General features: G+C 36.7%; 1 protein-coding gene across 2 annotated transcripts in view; it reads right to left on the bottom strand.

Annotated features, from left to right (window-relative positions):
* Window positions 1-1,587: 1,587 nt before the first annotated feature.
* LOC306872426 (anosmin-1-like) overlaps window positions 1,588-24,735 on the bottom strand; it is a 37,298-nt gene continuing 14,150 nt past the window's right edge. The window contains exons 2-14 of one of the 2 annotated variants that reach the window (XM_079420969.1): window positions 20,869-20,916; window positions 12,063-12,125; window positions 10,672-10,894; window positions 9,810-9,994; window positions 9,508-9,637; window positions 9,134-9,330; window positions 7,346-7,487; window positions 7,087-7,203; window positions 5,666-5,754; window positions 5,024-5,195; window positions 3,910-4,130; window positions 2,932-3,076; window positions 1,588-2,594 (exon numbers count right to left, since the gene is read on the bottom strand). In XM_079420969.1, the coding sequence (XP_079277095.1) occupies window positions 2,545-2,594; window positions 2,932-3,076; window positions 3,910-4,130; window positions 5,024-5,195; window positions 5,666-5,754; window positions 7,087-7,203; window positions 7,346-7,487; window positions 9,134-9,330; window positions 9,508-9,637; window positions 9,810-9,994; window positions 10,672-10,894; window positions 12,063-12,125; window positions 20,869-20,916 (1,782 nt within the window). In that variant the 3' untranslated portion in view covers window positions 1,588-2,544. The remainder of the gene's footprint in view (window positions 2,595-2,931; window positions 3,077-3,909; window positions 4,131-5,023; window positions 5,196-5,665; window positions 5,755-7,086; window positions 7,204-7,345; window positions 7,488-9,133; window positions 9,331-9,507; window positions 9,638-9,809; window positions 9,995-10,671; window positions 10,895-12,062; window positions 12,126-20,868; window positions 20,917-24,735) is intronic. The other variant, XM_079420970.1, reaches the window with a different exon arrangement.

Genomic DNA, 24,735 nt, shown 5'->3' on the forward strand with positions numbered 1-24,735 from the left:
GCAACAGTAAATGTGACTACACCTTTAGAGTGACCTTTGTGACAGAGTCATTGAATTGTTCACTCAAACGATTTATTTGAAAACACTAATTCATACTCTTTTCTTGAGTGAGTCTTTTAATCATTCACTCAAATGATTTACTGAAAACAGATTCATTAAAGAATGAAACAGCAACTCTGTTGTTCAAAGACGAGCTATGATTAATTCTACTGTGGCTTTGTGTGAACCTCTTTTAGCTGGCGGAGCAAACACAGACAAAGTAACTGGATAAATATAACTTTTGTTTAAAAGCAATATCACACTCGCAATCATGCTACACTGTAACAAAAAAAAAATACTTGTTTCCACTTAAAATAATTTGTTACCCTGTTGACTTAAAATGTTTAGTTTATTCAACTAAATTATTCCAGTTGTCCCTTAAATTAACATTGAGTAACTTAAAATTTCAAGTTGTCTAAACTAAAAATTTTAAGTCAGCGGGGTAACAAATTATTTTAAGTTACAGTGTACAAGCTCTTGGTCTGAATACCAAGGCAATAACAGACCTCCCGCTCATGTGATATTGCTAAAGCTTGCGCATGATAGTCCATTGTATTGACATCCGCAGTATATGGTAGAATATCCGCAATATTCTACACAAATGAATTTACACTTATCCACTGCGCCATCACCGTGGGGTGGTGATGGCGCAGTGGATAAGACACATGCCTTTGGTGTGAGAGACCCGGGTTCGAATCCACTGTGAGACACCAATGTCTCCCTGAGCAAGACACTTAACCCCTAGTTGCTCCAGAGGCGTGCGACCTCTGACATATATAGCAATTGTAAGTCGCTTTGGATAAAAGCGTCAGCTAAATGAATAAATGTAAATGAATATTGTAAACAAACGTTCACGTTGTCTCCTGTCTTTTTGTTTTGACATTAATGGGGTAATGACAAGGGCACATCAGTATTCCATATAACAAACAGGCACACCCACACACACACACACACACACACACTTCCGTTGTGATATGAGGGCCAGATGTGGAGTTGAATTGTAATGAAAGTGACTACAGAGCTACAAGGGTAAAGTTGCTTGCATGCGTGTATGTTTGAGTAACCACACACTTGTCCCTTGAGCTTAGGGCTTTATGAATGCTTTGTTTGCGCACACACACACACACTGAACCACAAGAGAACACAATGTAGCTGCATCAACAGAACGTCTCATTACTCTCAATCTGGATGCTTTTTTGTTCCAAAGTAGTGTGTACATTTGCATCGAAATGAAAAATAAACACAATTATGTTATTGTTGTCAGGGACTGGAAAAGTACTTGATTGTTTTGTATGAAATTGTGTTTTAGTAGTAAAATGAATACTGGTGGCATTTATTTGTATAGATTTTGTTTATTTTACATATATATGATTGAATATTGCTTTGTGTCGCACAGTTTAATCACATTCACTCTGGTAGCATGTATGTATGTATATTTATAGAGATTTTATTTGTGCATTTTAAATATACATGATTTGAGTGAATATTGCTTAGGTGGCGTGATAAATTTAGATTCAGCCTTGTAATGACAAAACACACAACCAGTTTGGTAAAGGGAAACAAGGTTTAACAGCTTTATTCATATAAAATATGTACACTAATATTCATTATCTATGGGAATTTACAAATATATTTATACAAAATCTCCTTGCAGGGGTTTGTCAGTTTGTGAATGATGCTGGGGGAACACACACACACACACACACACACACACACACATACACATTCATGCACTCACACAGTTACAAATCCACATAACACATTTGAATTGCATACATAAATAAATAAAAAAAAACATACAGTATATACAGGAATTACATGACTGCAAACAAATATCTCTACAGCATACTGAGCACACACCACACAAAACCCTCATAAACTTGAATGACATGTTCTTTTTAAAGAGCTGCAATATTTTTTTCATTGATTCCTCATTTGTTGCTATTGACACAAAGGGGATACAAACAGTAAATTTCCATGCTTAACGAACACATGCAAAACCACAAACAGTTGTATTGAGTCAGACAGGCTTATTTACAAGTCAAACCAAATTAGTCATCACATGCAATATTGGATGCAATACATTTGCAGCGCTTAGGGTGTGGGTAACCATTTTTTTAGGGAGGGAACAAATCAAAGCATGCCTTTTAGGCAAATAACCACAAAGTTACAGTTTCAAATCCTTTTCTCGTATTTGTATTTGTATTTGCACTTGGTTTGTTTTTATCCTATGACTTTTGCTTTTGATGCCTGCCTTTGTAGTATACTCAATTCTAATTAGTTTGTGGAAGCTGATCCCCCACAGGAAATTACTGGAGCTTTAAATATCGTAACGTCAATCAAAATTTGATCTTCAGATTACAGCAGGTCCTCATGTTGAGTTATGAGGCAGCTGACTGGCTCAGGCTGAACGCGATTCGCAATTAACTGTTCTTTGGTTCGTCTGGTTCTCTGTGTTCCTGAGGAGTCAGTTCTGGTCCAGGATGATTCATTGCAGTGTGGTCTTCAGTGCAGTTCTATCACCGACCTTAGATGGTGCTTCTTAATCCTGGGTTCTGCAAAGTTAAATATACACTAGAGTCAAGAGAGGAAAAGCAATTTATCTCAATTACATGATTTATTGGTTGAGCTGGGGCCACTTGCACATGACATTTGACCTCTCATACAACCCCTGACCTTTTCCTTCCGACGAAAAAGAATGACTTTTCAGCTCCCTTATTAAGATTTAAGTATTGGGCTGCAGTTCTTTGCTCTGGAGAGATCAGTGTGGTACAGAAACCGCTAAAGATGTTCAATGGTAAATTGTGAAATAAGTAAGAGCGATGATGCCATTTCAAAACACTATGTGCTGTGAAGATACGCATATGTCATCTTGTAAGTTTAATTACTTACTGTAGTGAAGGACTGGCTTGCTGTGAGCTGGTGTCTGGAAGGTTCTGGAGGTTGCTGGGCCTTGTCCTCCAGCAGTGATCACCTGCACCTCAAGTCTGTAGAGAGATGCCAACTGAAGACCAGAAACTACCAAGATATTACGCTCCTGTTTCCGAAGAAAGAGAAGATATTTTACTTCACTCAAATTTGAGTCTGAGAAAGAATTAAAATACAAATACACTATTGTTCAAAAGTTCTGTCGATGAAAGATTAAAAAAAAATTAAATGCTCACCAAAGCTGCATTTATTTGATCAAAAATACAGTAAAAACAGTAATATTGTGAAATATTATTACAATTCAAAATAACTCTTTTCCATTTGAATATATTTTAGAATATGATCCTTCAGAAATCACTCTAATATGCTGATTTGCTGCTCAATAAACATTTATTATTACTATCAATATTGAAAAATGTTGTGCTGCTTCATATTTGTGTAGAAACTGATATTTTCAAGATTCTTTGATGAATAGGAAGTCCAAAAGAACAGTATTTATATGAAATAAAAATCTGTTGTAACATTATAATTGTCTTTATTGTTACTTTCGATCAATTAATGCAACCATACTGAATAAAATAATTAATATATTTAAAATGCTAAACACTTTTGAATAGTAGTCTACATTGTAGAAGAACTCTAGAATAAAAATAGCTAAACTGTAGAAGAACTTTCAATATAACTACAATGAATACAATACATGTATGGCTTAGTTTCTAAAATAATTTAAGGAAAGCAGAATAGAACAGCATGAACTGAGTTTAGAATGGTAAGAATTCAACTCAGAACTGTATGAATTCTACAGTATGTTGGTTTGGTGGTCTTACTGCTGGAGCAGCACACTAATGCCCAAAATGAATACATATCCCATGCTGGTAAACAGTGTGCAAAACAAAACATACTGTATGCTTGTGACCAGAAATCATTATTAATGTGACTTACTGGAGGCAGGATTTGAGACTGGGATATGAGGCTGTTGGGCAGATTATTTCTGCGGCTCTCTGTGATGACCTCTGCCCATGTGACCTGATATCCTGTGACCTGCTGTGGCGGTTGAGGCATGGCCACCACCCATGAGAACAGGCCTGTCACATTCCCCATGTAGATGGAGAACGCTGCTGTCAGGTTCTCTGCCTTGACCAGGACCTTTGGAGGAACAACTGCTGAATGAGAGAACATACAGAATCATATAAGACACATAAAACCATATACCAGTAATAGATGTAGGCTTAAATTCACAATACTCCAATAAAAAAAGAAAGAAAGAAAGAAAGAAAGAAAGAAAGAAAGAAAGAAAGAAAGAAAGAAAGAAAGAAAGAAAGAAAGAAAGAAAGAAAGAAAGAAAGTGATGATTTTTTTTCTGAATTTTAACACTAAAATTATTTTGAGATTTCTGGGCATAGAGTCAAATATGTTACAATGACAAAACTGCACTGATGTCAAAATGAAAAATTGAATTGAATTGAATTGAATTGAATTGAATTGAATTGAATTGAACTGAATGGAATTGAATTGAACTAAACTGAATCAAACTGAATTAAATTGAATCAAAATGAATCAAATTTTAGTTAATTTCTTGAGAAGAAAATTTGGCATAATCTATTTTATTAAGAAATTATTGTTTCTAGGTGATTTTTTTGTGGGGTTTTTTGTGTTTTTTTTTTTTTTTTTTACAAAAATGGCAAAATATTTAAGTGATCCACCCAGCATGCCTAATTACATAATTAATATACACATATAATATACATAACATAATTAATGATTTAAAAAAATTGTGTGTACACTCAAATATTCAAGGTATAAGGAAATATGTAAATATATGTGTTTTTGAATCCTACATGATTACAAAGAGTGCATTTGCAATAAAATAAAATAATTTGACTTTTGAAATTTGACAAACTAATTTGTAAAAGAGTTTTCTGTTTCTTAACTACATTCTTACATGTCATTGTCCCACACATTTGATCCAACATACCTCATAAACTAGTAAATTACGCTAAAGAATTGTAGCAATACAGTCATCTTGTTCTCAGAAACTAAGTCTCCTGAGAATTACCTGAGACTGTGGAGCAAGGGATGGGTTTGGGACTCTTGCTCTGGATGGTAGCACAGGACGGGGTGTAGAAGGTTGTGCTCTCTGCCTGGGCTTTACCCTTTGATCCTACGGACTGGATGATCACCTTATACTTGCAAGAGAAGTGAAGTCCAGGAAGGCTGGCGAAATTCTCCTGCTCAGTGACATGAGAAGAGAGCAAAAAGTGAGACCTTATTCCAACTCCACTGAGAAGAATTCAAGTAGAAATACAATGACTGATCACCTATCACCACATCCAGCATAGCTGTGAGCCACAAAGGGAAAATCTATAGTTCATGTTTTGCATATGTCAGGAAAGATTTATTTTCATGCTGAATAAAGATAATCTCCACTTTTTCAATGTCAAAGACTTTAACACAATCTCTCACATTGTAAATTACATAATTACACTGATAAAAATCATAACCTAAGGATGTTTAAAAATATTTTTTCTCATATTTCTCTGCGAATTAGTAAATAAATCTTTCTGTGGATGTGCCTCCAAATGAAATGAATGATCAATGAACACCACACGAACACTCTCCCTGGAAATTCATAATATGTATGAGCTGTCAGAATGTGGCCTTGCACCTGTAGGGAGGATACAAATTCTTGACTGGTTACCTGGGTGATGAGCTTCTCCTGTGTTCTGGATCCATTGTGACTGCAGAATTCCGGAGACCACTGCACACGGTAATGATTCACGGTGGGATCTGAAAAGGAGAGATGGCAAAATATGAAGTGCCAGATTCTGAATGTGATTATGTAGGGCTCTGAGTGGGGGGACGGGAAGTTTCTTTTGCTCCACTCCACTCACATATGCTGTTCCAGACCGATTTTTTGTCTGTGTGATGCTTGGTGAAATGCAAACTGATGCTTTGCTCTTGTTTGGAACTGTTACAACTGTATGGACTGGCAGAAATGTTGTATAGGCTGGCCAAATTTGATCTGATACTTAAGTTATTTTATATTAGCAATTTGAAATTGTAATTTACCCCAAAATATAAATAAGTTTTGAATTTAAAGTCATCATTTACTCACTCCCATGTTATCCAAATGTATTTGTACTTCTTTCTTTTTTTTTTTGTCAATACAATTAAAGTCACCAGTGATATTTAAAACCTCACTGGCTTTCAGTGTATGAGCAAAAACAGTGAAACATGTCTTCAAAATGTATTCTTTTGTGTTCCACAGAAGAAAGAAAGTCTTGGTTTGAAACAACATGAGTAGGCCTAAATGATGATAGAATATTCATTTTTATATGACCTATCCCATTCAATACATCTGAACATTTTTGATAAATATTTAAAGACTTGGATAAACCTTTCATTGTATTATTAAAAATTTTTAAATCTCAGTATCAGTAAACGAACAGTTAAATATTCACTGATAATCATCAGTAAGGATCTATTCAAACCTTGCAAGTAATCAGTGCTCAGTGATACGCCCTGTAGAGATCCATTCTTTTTATTCAACCAGAAAATATGCAAAACAACACAAAATATGCAAAGCAAAGCAATCTTGATAATATGCCTGACAGATCGGTATGAGATAAATCCGCTGGATATCCATTAGAGAGATTAAGGGATTTGACATGTGGCCAGTGTGACTCTTAAATGATTGAAATTCAAAACAGAGGTCAATGACAAGATTTCAAGAACCATTTTACATGGCTTGGTATGAATAAAATGTTTTCGTTTCTGTGACAGTTTTCATTTGTGAGTTTAATGTGGGATTATCTCATCACTCATTGACAAAATGAAACTGTTTAAATGTAATTTCCTGCATGCAAAGTTAGGCTGAGACATGCCTCATCTGCTCATGTTAGCACACAAACAGCTCCACACTTATTTCAAGAGTGGTTCTTATCACTTTCCAAACAAAGAGCTGTTGTTCTTCATTTTATTACATATAATTCTGATTCTTAACTCTTTAATAAGCTCTATGTTTACATAATTCCACAGCATAGCTTTGAGGAAGGATGACAGTAACAAGAACAGGACTGATTTACAGATGAAAGACATGGTCTATTGCCTATGTTATACCTTTCTTTTTCCAGTAGACCCGGACCTGAAGCTGTCCATCTTGATAGAACGGAGTGCCCACGTCTAATAGATCTGACTGGGGTTTTATAAAGAGCGGACTGTCTGTGGGTTCCAAATCTGCATGACATCAAATATGAGGAAAAGGTATAACGTTACAAATGGAAAACATTTACAGCTGTTTTCACTGTATTTCCCAACACCCAAATGAGAGCTGTTATGTATCAAGCAAAAAACGTACAGCAATTAAATAGTTTTGTACCAGATTGTCTTTGGCTTGTAGTAAACTGAAAAATGGCCTTGGAGCTCTTGAGAGGGACCTGACCCCAGTATGAAACCGCCTGCAACTCCACAGTGTAACTCCTGTTCTCTCTCAAGTCATCCAGCTCAGCATAGGTAGAGTCCTGCACACACACACACACACACACACACACAAAACCCACAGGCAAGGATTAGTATAGTCACGGCAATCCAAATCCAAAACAAAAGAAACAGAGAACAAATGGAAATGGAAGGTAAATCCTTGTAGAATATTTTAACTACCCAATAATCTCATTTTAGGTGGAGGGCCATACAAAGCAGCACTGTATGCATACAAAAAAATATTTTATATGTTAATCCTTGGTGAACCCCAATCACAAAAATGGCATGCAAAGAACATGCTCTTCTGGAGGGTGAGGTCCAGAATCAACTTTAGCTGGTTTAATGGCCAATTTTGGGAGCAATTTACTGATTTAAATCACCAGAGACTTTTGGATTGCATTTGCACGTGAGGGAATATTGATCAAATAAAAATACTGACAAGAAAAAAGAGAAAATCCCTTATCGCTTATCAGCCTGCCTGGATAATTTAAGAAGCTTTAATATGCCATCTGAAAGTATAACTGACCATTAACACAAACATAGGCCAAATAAAAGAAAACTGCTCAAAAATAAATGTTTGCAGTGATTCCATAGAAGAACCCAAAGAACCTTTCAGTGAATTGCTCTTTGAAAAAACTAATAATTTACTCATTTTAATTTATGGGCCTGCTGTTCAGTCAAATTCTGGAAGCATCAAATTAGCATTTATGTGTAATATTAATGTAGAAAGTATTCAGTGGGAACTATTCATATTATTACATAAGAATCTTCTTTCAAAAAAGAAATGTGCTGACCCCAAATATACTTTAATGTTAGTGTATAATGTACAACTTTTGTAAATAATAAAAATATTCTAAAAATGTATCATACCAATTAAAAAAATCTACAAAGTCAACCCACAGGGGGTTGCTTTAATCCAATAACATGAGATCTAATACTGTTGCTGAGAAAAAGTTTAATATTAATGATACTATTAATCACAGTAATAGAGTACGCCAAAAAAAGAACTATAAAGTTATTCGAATTTGTTGTAATCTTAATTGTGGACTTGAGTAATCTGTTTAACATCAATTTTCAGCATATTTTATTCCTATCATCTTGCAGAGCCAAGCAGTACAAGCAGCATGGTTTACATTCGTCCGCATTCACTCTGCTGCTATTTAAAAAATTTCATTTTCTGAGGAAATTTCCATGTCCCTCAACTGACAGAGCCCTCAAATGCAAGTATGAATCAACTGCCATCTTTTGGATTCCTAAAGAAGGAAAAAATAAACTCTTCTACATGATCTCATTGAAAGAAAAACAATTCAACTGTTATTGAGAGATTTCCTTTTCTCAAGCACAACTAGAATTGATATGCTGTTTTTGGCTGTATATCAAATGGCGCCCAGAAATGTTTGCATTTGCCAAGAGTGGTGATGCAATGCTGTACCACCCTAGTTTGGTGTCTGAAGCCCTTGAAAATAGGGCTTGGTGTGATCAAAGGCCCAATCCTGAGTTGTTTATCTTGCACTTATTTGCACTAAGATTTCTAATTTGTTGTGGCTTGCTAAAAGAAGGGGTTGGGAAGCTTAACCCTTGAGGGTTTTTGGAAACAATCCAATATATGAGAAAATTAAAGCATTAAAGGCCGAGAGAAAAAGCGAATGGGCAGAGAGTTAGTTTGTGGGCAGACCAGATGAATTACCCCATTTGTAGTCTGTCTCCTCTTGAGTTTGGATGGCATAGTATGGTCAGAACAGCTCCAGGAGAGTTTGTAGTGGTTAACAGGGATGTCTAAATCTGCAGACATGCTCCAGCTGAGGCGGACAGACACAGAGCGTTCTGCACCAAAGGTCATGTCGCTGACATGAAGTTCAGACGGTGCCGGGGGAGGGGCAGGATCTGAGAGAGGGGGAAATAAGGGGGAATAAAAATGAGCAAAAGGTTACAGTGCCGATATTTCAGATAATAATAGAAAGAAGTAAATGATAACATTCATTATATAAATGATTATTATTGTTTATTATGCTAAAATGGATCCTAATAGAATGCCATTAGATTATAGTTTCTTGTTCTCACCTTTAGAGGATCTGAAGTGTCTGCTGGGGGTGGTGTATCCTCTAGTTCCATGAACATTGACCGCTGCCACTCTGAACTGGTACCAGCGACCGGGCCGAATGTCTGTCAGCCACACACGCTCTTCTGATGTCTACAGTACAGAAACACAGATGAATGAGTGTAGGAGGGAACATATAAATGACTCATTTTTCACAATAATGTGCTTGAGATGAAACTATAATTTTCAAATCTCCTGCAGTATGGCTGTGGACCTTCTAGTAACCTTTATTGAAGATGTAACACACACACACACACACACTTACTCTAGCCACCACTTGCCACTCAGTTGCTCCATCCTCACTGGGGTGGATGCCGTAGTTCCACCTTCTCTGCAGAACATTCAGCACTGGCTCTGCTGACACATTGAACTTGGAGGACCAGCGCACTTCCAGCACTCCAGACTCCAGCTCCTCAAAGACCAGCTCCTTCCTGGGCTTCAGAGGAGCACCTGTAGATAAAGATGAACAGAAATCTCAACCTGAGAAAGAACAATCTGGATATGTCTTTATTACGATCAGTAGTCTATAACGAACAGTATATTCATAGTAGCTTTAGTTTATCATAATATTTGATGTTTGCTATTTGATGTATGCTATTTGCTGTGACCTTTCAAAGGATATATGGCACATGATAATCCAATCTGCATGTTTTCCAAAAATCTGATTATGGCTATTTTCAGCACATTTCTTTATAAGAATTTGTAAGAAAAATGAAACATCAGATGTTAAGAGTTCCTCTATATCAGTGGTTCTGAAAGGTTTTGACTCCATTTTTGACTCCTTTTGGATTACTTGTGTGTGATGCTGTTTGGACTCTCAAGCTGACGGCACCCATTCACTGCAGAGAATCTATTGGTGAGCAAGTGATGTAATGCAATTTTTTTCCAAATCTGTTCCCATGAAGAAATAAAGTCATCTATATCTCAGATGGCCCAATAATGATAAAATGTTCAGCCAATTAAAATTTTTGGGTGAACTACTCCTGTAACAGCTATTCGCTCCAGATAACAGAGATAAAATGCAAAAAGGTACAAGTTTAATGGTATCGTCCACAGCTGAGGTTAAAATCTAAGTGATAACTGGGTTAAGCCAGCTATTTATCATCAGGTTCATTAGCAGATCTTACCCCTGTAGAGGTTCTTAGGGGACTGGCATGTGTGTCCACAGCCATTTGGGCAACATTTCTTCTGGGCTGAACACTCTCCGTCTTCCTCACATCCCTCCACACAGGCAGCTGCAAACCCACTGGCTCTTTCCGGCGCAGGACAGTCACCCTGTTTCACCACCATCACCGATCGCAGGAACTCACAGCTCGTCACACACTCGCCATGACGCTTGGGAAACGCATGCTGAGGAGATGTCATAGTTAAGTCAAGTCAAGTCACCTTTATTTATATAGTGTTTTTAACAATACAGATTGTGTCAAAGCACTTAACAGTGTCAAATTGGAGGATAGAATGTCAGTAATGTATAAAAATAAGATTAAGCACTCAATTTTCAGTTATATTTCAGTTATATTTAAGTTTGATAGTGTACAGGACCAAATTTTAACACCTGTATATCACAGTCGTACGACCTAGCAATTCATTTATGTGACATTAATTTGTCAATGGATTTTGGATTTGGCACACTTCGAGTCCCATTCACTCACACCTTATGTATGCATGTATTTTTACATATAACCTGTGTGCCTACAGCTTATATATTAACTTACATTCATTTAACTTATATTATATTATTGCAGGAACACATGATAGGTAATATAATATAATATTCATCCATTCATTTATTTTACAAACTGCTTGTTCTAGGGCCATAGATATTATGGAGCCTATCCCATCTTATATTAGAAATGTAATTCTTGAAAATTCTATTACTGAAAATGTAATTCGGAGAAAGAAATATGGTCTAGGATAGGTTCTACATAAAAAATGTAGAGTTTCACATGCGGTTTACATATATATAAAAGGTGTATTGTTTTTCAGCTGGCTTTGGGAATGGATTTTCTTGTTTTTGGCTCTCTGTTCAACACAAGATGATTACAAGATTTACATGTGTTGTGAATGAGTGGATTTCATGTTACTTAATCTTATACAAGTCTAAAATGATGGATGAAGGTCCTGATCAATACTGGCAAATGAAAGAACTAATATTCATTGTTTAAAGTCCCTATTGCCCTCAACAGTGCATTCATGGCCGAAGAAACAGGAAAAGCTAGATGTTACTAAGCCAAGAGTTTTAAATTGTAGAGAAATGCCACAATAACAGGATTCAAGACCAAAGAGAGATGATCAAAGAAACTCTCAGTCTGTTTAAACAGAAGATCAGAGCAAAACATTATCATGTTGAACAATGGGAGACCACTTAAACGGCAGCCAAGTCTGTCAGGAAAAACAATAGAGGATTAATATTTGGAAAACCAGAACACCAAAGTCAGCCATTTTGTATCAGATTTTTTTCTTGTTGAGAGCACATCCCAGAAAATACTAGATCTGTTAAGAATGCTGCGGTCTGTACCTCACATAAATCTCGACAAGGTCCGTCTTTCAACTCCCAGGAGTCTTTGCATGGCTCCAGGCACTGTGAACAGACAGCAGAGTTTCGAATGACTCTGGTATTATTCTTTTTCATACAGTCAAATATGTTAAAGTCAAAAGCATTTGATATGTAGGGGTATCTCAATATACCACTTGTGACAATAACCATGATATTTTATTAAAGAAATACTGATATCATGGTAATATTACCAGTGTTGGGGGTAACGCATTACAAGTAACACAAGTTGGGTAATAATATTACTTTTTTTCAAGTAACTAGTAAAGTAACTTTAAAAAAAAAAAAAACTGTAGTTCTGTTACTGTAGTTCTAGACTAAATGTGAATGTGCATTCATTCATCCCACTCGCAAAAAAACTGATTTTGTATTCATCAAAATGAATTAAAACCGTGAAATGCAAACCTGCAATAATTAAATACGTTAAACAACACAAATGTATCTAATCCCATTATATTAACCAATGTCTTTGCTGCTGACCTTTGATGATCCAGTTCAACCATACTAATAAGCAAAAATGACTTTAGATAAACTAGTAATTGTGCTTCATTGATTTTTTATTGCTGAAGAGTGTTGAACCTTCTTCTCCTGCATTCTACTATACAGACGTGAATTTACTTTTCCTTGAGCCTGAGGTTTATTCATTACACTTTTTGGTGTGAAAGGGCTTTTACATTTGCTATAATTAGAACTTCTTGTATTAAAAACAATCAAGCCCAGCTCATATTTATAAAGTAACACAAAAGTAACGTAACGCATTACTTTCCATGAAAATTAGCTAAGTAACGTAATTAGTTACTTTTTTAGGGAGTAACGCAATATTGTAATGCATTACTTTTAAAAGTAACTTTCCCCAACACTTAATATTATGCACTAATATCATAAATAAACCATAACTTGTAATTGGTTGACACTCCAAAACATAAATAAGAAATAGATGCAATCAGTAGTTACAACTGCCACACAGAGTTATGTTGGAGGAGAAGACAGACAAAAACAAGTTACTCCACCCACGTCTGACAAAAGTTAGCTTGCCAATTTGGGAGATATAGATGAATTTGACATAATACATATTTTCCCAAAAGTACTATAGATATCACAATAACATCACAATCGTGAACTCTTTTAGCTGTGATAATCGCGCAGTGAAAATCTGCTATTCGTTGCTGCTGATCTGAAGAGTTATGGTGAGTCACAGTCAGCAATTTTCTATATTGCAAATCGCTCAGACAAAGGTTCTTTTATAATTTTTTGTTGCTTTTGATCATACATCATTCGTAGGTGTTTGAAGTCTGTCATTACCTTCTCAGCAACTTGGAACTGTCAGCGGAGAGCCCTGAACGTTTTCCGATCACTGACATTTGCATTCAGCATTTATATCACATGCCAAAATTCTTTCATTTTGATGTCTACACCTGCCTCTCTCCCTTGCTCTTTCTCCTTCTCCTTCACTCCCTCTCTCATCTTCTATTCTCCTTTCTTTAAAATTGACACTTCACTTCCTGCATGAGTGAGTGTGGCTGCCTCTGGGGAATTCATATTTCCAATTTCATGCCACGATGAGACACAGCGGTCACTATGGTGCTGGGGCTAAACATTGCTCTGCAGGAGCATGCTGGGAACGAGATGTGAACATTACACATTATGTTGATCTGGTAATCGTCTTTACTCCAATGGTCACATTTTCAGAACAGCATGAATGGACCTTTACCACCAGCTTGGGAAAATGTACACTTCCTTCCAAAGGAAAGATTCTGCAGATGTCAGTAAGAGAGAGTTTCACATTAAAATGCTTGTTAATCCAGGGATTTAGTATCAGGAGGAAACGATAAGGTGTGTGTATGTTGGTGTGTGCCTGTGTAAATTGCTAATGTATGTGTGTTTGTGTCAGAGGGAACCAATGTTATCCTGGGGTGATGTTTCTGAGTGAGAATGAGATTTATCTGGGAGGGCAGTAAAATTGCACACCTTTTAAAGACGGCTCGGGCTCGGGTGGCGCGGTCGTCGGAAACTATGAATAATGGGAGAGGCACAGGGGCAGTTAGAGGCAGCAGAGGAGGCAGTTTTATGGAGCTCAGAGCGGCCAGAGCCCTGCTGAGATCGCCTGGAGCTTGTGTGCTCCAACACACGAAACGCTGTCTCAGAGTCGCCCGTGCAGCTGAGAAAATTCAGCTTTGCCTGCTTCTGTTTCCCATACATGCAAATATCAATTCATCATGCACACCACTTTATGCCACATGAAATAAAACAATGACATTTCAAGCATTGCATAATTAAAGTTTAATTTACAGTCTAGACCTAGTGCAATACTAATGTTTACTGCATGTTTATCATTCGCAATAAGTGTAAAACACAAGTCAATTAGTATGAAATGACTGGAGTCACAGAGATCAATGACCCTTATTTTCATGTCCATATCTATTCATTAATATTTTTTTATTTTATTTAATTAATGAATTCTCAGTAAAACATTTTGATTTAGCTGTTCTTGATACTATTGAATGGGAACACCGAATAAGTGAATTAAATTTATTTTAAATCATGACACTGTATTGTTTCCTGTAAAGCTGCTTTATACTTGATATTAAAGTTGCAAATACAACCAATTTATTTTCCCCAATATAATAATAATAATGAAGGATAAATATAATAATAAAGAAAATGGATCATTAAAATAATTAAATTACTGAAAAGAAAACCTTATGGAGTAGTTTAGCATAACGTATTTTATTAATTTGAACAAAAAAAATAAATTAATAAATTAAAAAAATGTTTGAAAGACTTGAAATCAAGTTCAAGTTCAAGTTCAAGTTGAGCTTTATTGTCATTCCGCTACATGTGGGGACATGCAGTGGAACGAAATGTCGTGTCTCGCAGGACCACGGTGCTACATAAATACAGACATTACAACAATGAAGTAAAAAAAACACTATAAACCTATACACTACTAACAGATTTAACTATAAGTATACTATATATAAGTATTTACCCTATACAAACTAAAAGGATAAAAAATACAACTATACGAATGCTTCACATAAATATTACCCTATACAAACTAAAAAATAGAAGATAAAAAATACAAACTATACGAATGCTTCACAAATACTGTACATGTGCAAAGAGAGACATTTGAGTCAGCAGCTGGTTGGGGAACAGAGCAGGATGATGTGTAGTGCATGAGCATGTAAACATACATATATTGCTGATCAAGGCCGTGGACCAACCAACATGCAGGGAATAAATAAATAGATAAACAAATAAATGAATACACATAGAGCCTCATAAATGGGTGTAAAGGTCAGTAGGTATCTTTAAAATATCAAAAATGTTCACCTTTTATTGCAAAGCATAAGGCAAATTTCATATATACAGTATCTCACAAAAGTGAGTACACCACTGAAGCTAAGCAGGGTTGAGCCTAGTCAGTACCTGGATGGGAGACCTCCTGGAAAAACTAGGTTGCTGCTGGAAGAGGTGTTAGTGAGGCCAGCAGGGGGTGCTCACCCTGCTGTCTGGGTGGGTCCTAGCGCCCCAGTATAGTGACCACTATACTGTAAAAAGCACCGTTCTTCAGATAAGACGTTAAACCGAGGTCCTGACTCTCTGTGGTCATAAAAAATCCTAGAATGTCCTTCGAAGAAAAAAAAAAGAGTAGGGGTGTGGCCCGGCATCCTGGCCAAATTTGCCCATTGACCTCTGACCATCATGGCCTCCTAACAATCCCCATATCTACTGATTGGCTTCATCACTGTCTCCTCTCCACCAATAAGCTGGTGTGTGGTGGGCGTTCTGGCGCAATATGGCTGCCGTTGCATCATCCAGGTGGATGCTGCACACTGGTGGTTGATGAGGAGATACCCCCCTTACTATGTAAAGCGCTTTGAGTGTCTAGAAAAGCGCTATATAAATGTAACTAATTATAATTTTCACAACAGTCCACAAAACTGACCACTTTAATCTCAATGCAAATTGTATTTATTTACTGTCAAATTGGTAACTGATAACTGAAAATTACCTATTCATTTTGCTTACTCCATCACTTCATCACCTTCACCTTCAGCAGCAAGGCAGTTGTCATCTTGGCGGTGTGTTTGGGGTGGTGATTATGTTGGAAAACAGTTTCTGAAGGGAGGGCATCATCTTCTGCTTCAGAATGTCACAGTACATGTTGGAATCCATGTTTCCCTTAATGAACCGAAGCTCCCCAGTACCAGCAGTAGTCATGCAGCCCCAGACCATGATGCTACCACCACCATGTTTGACTGTAGGCAAGGCACAATTTTCTTGGTACTCCTCACCAGAGTGTCGCCACACATGCTGGACACCATCTGAGTCAAACAAGTTTACCTTAGACTCATCAGACCACAGGACCTGGTTCCAGTAATTCATGCTCTTGGCCAGGTTGTCTTTAGCAAAGTGTTGTTTTTTTGTGAGCCAGCTTCAGAAGAGCCTTCCTTCTGGGACAAAGGCCATGCAAAATGACTTGTTGCAGTGTGTGGCGTATGGCCTGAGCACTGACAAGCTGACCTTCCACTTCTGCATCCTCTAAAGCAATGCTGGCAGCACTCATGCATCTGTTTTTTGAAGCCAGCTTCTGCATCTGACGCACAGAACAAAGATTCATCATCTTCGATCGACCCTTCCAAGGCCTGTTCTGAGTGAAACCCGTCTTGGAAAACCTCTGTATGACCCTGGCCACTGTACTATAACTCAGTTCCAGGCTGTTACCGAACTCCCAAAAACATAATGATATTTTTTAAATAACATTTTATGAGGATGTGGGCATTCAATTCAGTGTTATTATCTTGCACAAGATGACAAATGTTTGTTACAATTTTTTAAGTTTTTTTTTTTTAACCATATGAAATCAATATGAACATGAATATGATGATATTATTATTATTATTATTATTACTATCCCTTTGCTTTATCATGGACATTATTTGATCCACACATAAATTATTAAAATGACTTTTAAACTTATTATACATCTTTCAGATCAAAACTGTGTCTTATTCATTACATTGATTCTTCAGCATCACATGCGATATATAATGCAGTCTTTGATAAACATCTACATCTCCTCGCTCAGTACTCTGCAGGTAATGCGTTTTTATGCAATGCTGATGTCGATGCAGGAAAATTACCTCCTACCCACACACTTTATAATTGATCAGATATTATTCATACCTCATATGACAAGTCGATTCATTGACCTCTTTATAAACTACAATCTCATTCACTCTCACCCTTAAACCTCAACCACTGTAAACAATAGCTTGTTCTGAGGAATGCCACATTCACAACCCTAGTCTCATTTATCAGTCTCTCAAATACAGCACTCAATGGCTCATTCCCTTTGTGTAGCGGCCCTTTATGATGCATTGCATGTTGGTGGAAAAAGCGCAGCATAGATCTAAGCTATAAATCACTTAAAGTATTACAATCCTGCAATGCTGGGTTTAAATCTCTTTCACCTTTCTAAAGCCACCTTTTGGCTTGTGCCAAACCCACTATGCTTTTGTCCGTGAGGCACCTGTAATCTCCATGAAAGCATTCGCTCCCAGTGTCTTTATTGTACCCCAGCGCCAGTTAGTTTTCCGCCCCATTTCAGTCTCAAATCAAGCATTCCCTTCTACCGTACAAAATAAAGGTTATTTTGGAGCTGCAGACATGAGGAGAAGCCTTGGGTAAGTTCCAGTTCAGCTAAGATCCACTGCCCTTGAACAAACCGAGACAAGTTTTGTACTTTTTAGCATTAGGTAAAAAATAAGACCTGTCTCTTTTGAATAAAATGGTAAAATCTGACATGGCACCCTCTATAAGTGAGTTTGGATTACACTTGCTTTGGGTGTTTAATGTTAGGATGGAATGCGAGAATCCCACCCATGTCTGTGGCAAACGTTCGGCCAAATTGCCGTTACAAAAGAAGGTTCCAATCCTTGTTTAAACTAACACTGAGACCATCACTTTGCCAGCCTCAGCAAATTATGTAGAGCAACTGTAATTGAAATCTTGCCCATGTCATGAAAATTGCTTGCACTCTCGGTTTTGCAATTTCATTGATGCTGCAGCATTAATACTTGAACCAGCAATTAAACTGGAGGGTAAGAGAATTGTCAAGGCACACTAATTATTTCGGTGGCATTTGAATATCAAATGCCTAAAGGCCACTTGCTGCGGAAGCATAATAACTTTCAAGAGCAGATCTTCCATTTGAGGGCCATCTGTGTACTTTAACATTTGTCATTTGAAATGGAGGAATTGCTGAATGTAGTTATAGCATGCTAATCGCTTTGAAAAGTACTTCAGTGGAGAGCTGACCAAGTGCTGTCTGAGTATAGTCATAATTCAAAAGCTGATGAGAAGAGACCACTAGGTTAACTGTCAATTCTAGGCAAGAAGCAAGTTAACTAACTAGCTTCTGAGCAAGAACATCTAATGTCTGGGGCAAGATTTTGAAGCACAAGTCTAGTTTGTAAACACTATTAGGAGTATTAATGCTCGTTTGTGTACACATGCTGAATGCAAATGCTAGTTCTGGAATGAAGCAGGAAACAAGGTCAGGAAAACAAAAGCTGCAGTCTGCTTTGTGCCTGTATGCAGTGATATGGTACAGCTCTTTAATCAGGCGTGCACACTTTGTTGTGAGATTTAAACATTTTTAGAGGTCTATTCACCTGAATGTGGCATAAATGCCACTGGAAGTGAATGAGGTCTTTAATTCCGGAGCAAACCAGCAATGTTATGCAAAAAACCCAAACTTATCATGCACAGAGACTCATAAATAAGTTTAGTTTTATTAAAGCCATGAATCCCATGGGCTACATTTTAATGGGAGATTACACACATGACACACATTTCAGTGTACCTAGAGCAAACCATTTATAATTAGAAACAAAACGCCGCATGCTGTGCTTGTGCTTTAACATGCTATTTTACTTTCTGCATATTAAAAGTCTCTCTGAAGTTGCATATTCTCAGTTTAAATATTCTACAATTTTTTACAAAAGTTATCTATTAAAATATATTTTAAATGTAATTTATTCCTGCATATATATATGTGTGTGTGTGTGTGTGTGTGTGTGTGTGTGTGTGTGTGTGTGTGTGTGTGTGTGTGTGTATATATATATATATATATATATATATATATATATAGTAATGCTGTCAAACTATTAATTGCGATTAATTGCATCCAAAAAGTTTTTGTTCACATAATATATGTGTGTGTACGGTGTATATTTATTATTTATATATAGATACACACACATGCATGTATATATTTAAGAAAAATATACATTTAAAAGATTTGTATAAAATATCAATTAAATGAATATAAATATATACATGTAAATACATGTAAATATTTTCAAAATATGTACTGTATGTGTACTGTATATATACATAATAAATATACATAGTATACATACATATATTATGTAAACAAAAACTTTTATTTTGGATGCGATTAATCCAATATATGTATGTATGTATGTATGTATATATGTATGTATGTTTGTGTGTGTGTGTGTGTGTGTATATATATATATATATATATATATATATATATATATATATATGGTTTCCACAAAAATATTAAGTGGGTTTTTTTTAACATTGATAATAAAAAGAACCAGTATCCAAACGCATATGAGTGTAAGTTATATAAGTTACCCTACTGAAAAGCTGTGCACTCAGACAACCCACAAAATAAGAAAATACATTGTTTTTTACATCTCTTCTACACAGGGTTTCAAAAGCATACTGTCATGAAGCATTTGGGCTTCTAACTGACTGTGGATCCTGTATAATGAGCAGAAAGAGTTTAAAAGGCATTGTCCTCGTTTGAATCCAACGGAGGGAACTCTCTGGAGAACGCAATAAAAATCCATGAACCAGTTGGCCAAATGTTTTCATGGATCGTAGAAGAGAGGTCAGAACCCTGGCTATTCCAGTGAACTTACCCCGAGGGTGATATGAAAACACGTGCTGCACTCTTTCCAACCATATGCAGACATACATCAGTGCATTAAAGATCTCAAATCCTTAAACCCGCGCCTCAAGCCATGAAAAGTCTGCTTAGGCACTTAAGCGTAACATGCACAATCATGAACTGTTTCGAAATTTTTTAAAACGTCCAGATGTACATTCAAGAAGGTTTTCTGTGCGGCATTGTTCACACTGCAATAGCTGGTTGATATGTAAAGGAATGCAAGCGCAGAGCATTGAAAGGAAAGCGGCCCTCATCTTCAACAATACATCAAAGGGAGCTTTACATAATACCACAGTGAAATGTGTGGAAAATCTGCATTGGCAACATGTCAGCTCTATTCCCCCCGTGCTACCAGCATATTATTGTTATTTAATGACTAGGCTGCTAGAGCATGTAAATGTCCTCATTAAGAAAAGTGGGTTGAGTTCTTTACTGAAATTAGCATTTTGCCTTGAAGTGAAAAAGGAAAATAACACTGGCTGTATAATATAATGCGAATCAAAACACATAGCCTTTCAACTCCATTTGTATCAGTCTCATTACAGATGTGACCTCTAGCTTCGCTAGTGAATCATAATCTCATTTCTGTACGACAACCAGCTAGCACAGATATAATAGTCCAAGGCGATAGCTGACAAATACAGTAGCTTTTACAATGATGTATGATGTCATTACAGGAGGTGCGCAGGCATACCAATGTTTTACAGTGACAGATCTGTGTTGGCTTTTATGTCAAGCTGCTGTGAAATGCGGTGTAATTTTGACAGCAATTACCTTTGCACACTGTTTATGGCTCTGACACCATCCGAGGGATCCATTACTCTGCGGACAGAAGAGAGAGATGGAATTGCGTGTCAGAATGCTATAATCACCAGTCACATCAGACAGCCTCATTTGAATCGTGTTATTTTAATGTGCCCCTGCTGAGCAGAGAGGTTTTAAAAAGGAAATTTCCTATTATAAAGGCATTACTCATATTTAAAAACACCGCCCTGACTACAGCAATGTAAAATTGCTCATAAACCAGAACAGGTCCCCTCCCTTATTAAGAAGACTGGCCAGGCCACCCGAGCACAGAAACAGCAGAAATCACTCATTGGCACCTGGAATCACAAACTTGTTTGCATAGCAGATCTCGGAATGTTCTGTAGTCAGGAATTGTCAAAGAGTTTGGTTTATCTGAATAACACTAGCTTATAAACAGCATATTTGATTGGCAGAGCACAGGATTGCGCCCCTGGCCAGTCGTTCTGGGTTTAGAATAATGGGTATTCAATAGCACAATAACAAAAAAGGATAAAACCTATATAATGCACTGTATATTTTATTGCACAAAGGTGGGGACTCTAAAGTAACCACAATGTTATTGTTGCCAGATCTTGTGACTATGCCACTGTGGGGAATAGAGCTATACAAATCCATTTTGGCCTGTGGTGGGATCAATGGACTACGTCGGCTGCATAAGCATGGTGTGTTCAAATGCACGTTATGCATGTGCTCACATCTGAACTGCACAAACATATTGTCATATAATAACTGTTATTGGGTCAATGACGTATAAGAGCATGCATGCTAATAGAAGTCTTTCTCTTAGAAATCTGCATTCATATTATATATATATATATGCATGTGTGTTTGAGTGTATTTATTTATTTATTTATTCATTTATTTATCATGTAATAATATATTTTCCTAACACAGTGAATACATGAACACATAAAAAATAAATAAATAAATAAAAACACATATCTATATTATCTAAGATAAAAAGTCTTTTAAACAAATATCAGGATTTATATCAATTTATAAATATCATTACATTTTTATCATTGCAATTTTAAAACCTGAATTAACCATCATAAAAAACATCAAATTATCTAATATTTTAGGAACCATATTGAGCTTATTAATTGCCTAAGTTCATTTTTTCTTAATTTTCTTCATGTTGGTTGGGCCACAAGACTTTGTTGGTCACTCCACATGACTCTGATTTGGCAGGTAATACGATTTTCTTCTTAAAAATTTCCTTAATGAGATTTTTTCTTCTTTATATCAGGACAATTGTATCACCCTTTGTAATTTTAATACAAAAAAAATTAAAGACATGATCATCCTTTAATGTGTATTCAAGTCACTGTAAGCACACATTGCATTTTTATAGTATTTTTGAACAAATTAATGGAACAGAAAAAAAATGAATGTCACGGCATAGACCCAATTTCTTTCCTTTATAATTATGTACTACACTTCTATATTATGAAGTACTAAAACTATACTTCTAGAACTAAATATTGGTGCCTGGGAAAAAGGTTAAGATTAAGTGAAACGAGGACTGAAGATCAAATAACAAAACAATGGCAGTCAAACAGGATTTTAAGACAGCTGAAAGATTTGTGTATTTCCACGTAACTGTCTGCATAACGCTGACAGATCAGACATTCTCCGAACCACATCAAATACTCTTTAATTTCCCGTAATCATTAATCATCAGTGATAGCTCCTCATAGCTCGATGTTACAGCATAACTTGACATTCAGCTCAGCCCGTTCAAATTAACCCATGACCCCGGTCTCCATTCGATACTAGAGGAAGGGGGATAATTGCCAAAATGGCTTCCCCCCTCGGGAGACAGTGTAAGTGGACTTTAGGGATGTGGACACGAAGACAATGATCAGCAGATATGAAAAGCATTCATTCTGGTTCAGTCCCTGCTCGGACAGCAGAATGAAGGCAGCTGTTCAGGAACACTAGCTGCTGTTTGAGCTCTGGAACGCTTTGAAGGCATTGTGGAATCAGTGAAGACAACGAGGAGCTTCTAGACCAGTGTCTGATTTGATAGTATCTCCAGATGGACAGCTTGCTGTAGAATAAAGCATTTGATAACAGAGACTGATGTGCATAGCTTCCCTTTGCGCTGATGTCTGGTCCAGATAACAACAAAACATTGACAGGGCATTTGAAGATAAGAGATGATTTCATTTGAATGGATTTATAGATCTGGAGGATTTTTATGTCTTTTGGGCGTCTTTTAAAGGTCCGGGTAATTACAGACGTTGGTTTAGTCCATGTTTAAAGGTTTAGTATGTCAAAAACACCTTGAAGTTATTATTCTGAAACAAATAATAATAAAAACAATAATAAAGGGAATAGTACTAATGATAATGAATAACGTTTTGACACTCACTCGCTCAGCTTTTTAAAAATTATACACTCAATAAAATAGCTGAAATGTTACAGAATTTTTGCCAAAGGGTTATAAGTGAATTTGTATATCTAGCTAGTCTATTTCTGGGTTGGATGCCGGTGCTCATGATAAAGATCAGGAAGGACATGAGGATGAATATAATCACAGTAACAAGGGAGTTTGTTGACAGCAGACAAAAAGTGCAGACACACGCACAAAGATCCCCCTCCACATGCCTATGTGCACACACACATAAACATATAAGGCATGCGCACACACACACATACACAAAGGAAGCCTCTAAAACACACTCCTCTTCTACACTCCCACCCAAACCCTCCCACGGTCTGTCATAACCAACATAAACAGAGAAGCAAGTAACTTTAAACTTCTAATGAAAACCCCAACCGCAGTGTTGAGACTGGGGCTGGCAGAGATTTGTACAGTTGCGCCTCCAGTTTTCCAATCCTGTGCATCTGTTTGTTTATAGACAGAACTCCTCTGGGTGAATGCTTAGGAATTCAAATGGATGAACTGGTGAGTGAGTTTGCTTGTGTACAAATAACTGTCATTTAACTAAAGAAAGTGGCTTTAGTTGATCTGAGATGTAGAATGATGGTCCATTTACACAGATTACTTTATCTCTAAGATGTGTGTGAATGAACCATCATGAGATAACATGCCAATGAATGAATAGTCTTTGAATATATATGAATATATATATATATATATATATATATATATATATATATATGAATTAATATATATAAGTGAGTAAGCAGCTTAAATAAGTAACCCACTTAATGTATTATTTGTATAATTTATTTTTCAACCATTCAATCTTCCCAGCAGGCACACAACGTCATATGACGTTAATATTAGGTTGGATTTAGGTCGCGACGTCAGGTGACCAAAATTCAATGTCAAGCCAACGTCTAATGACAACGTTGATTTGACGTCCAAGACCGACGTCAATTGACATTGATATTTAGTTGTTTTCAGGTTGTGTTGGGAAGTAACCAAAATCCAACGTCGAGCCAACGTCTAAAGCCAACGTCATATTGACGTCAAATACTGATATACAGTCGTCGGGTATGGCAACCAAAACCCAACGTCGCCTAGACGTCATAATGGTAACGTCCACACAACGTCAGATTCTAACATCATTTGACGTTGTTTTTAGGTTGTGGCATTAACTAACCAAAATCCAACGTCGAGCCAACGTCTTAAGCCAACGTCATATTGACGTCAAATACTGATATACAGTCGTCGGGTATGGCAACCAAAACCCAACGTCGCCTAGACGTCATAATGGTAACATCCACACAACGTCAGATTCTAACATCATTTGACGTTGTTTTTAGGTTGTGGCATTAACTAACCAAAATCCAACGTCGAGCCAACGTCTTAAGCCAACGTCATATTGACGTCCAATACTGATATACAGTCGTCGGGTA

The sequence above is a fragment of the Barbus barbus genome (assembly GCF_936440315.1).
Source record: "Barbus barbus genome assembly, chromosome: 7".
Classification (NCBI taxonomy): domain Eukaryota; kingdom Metazoa; phylum Chordata; class Actinopteri; order Cypriniformes; family Cyprinidae; genus Barbus; species Barbus barbus.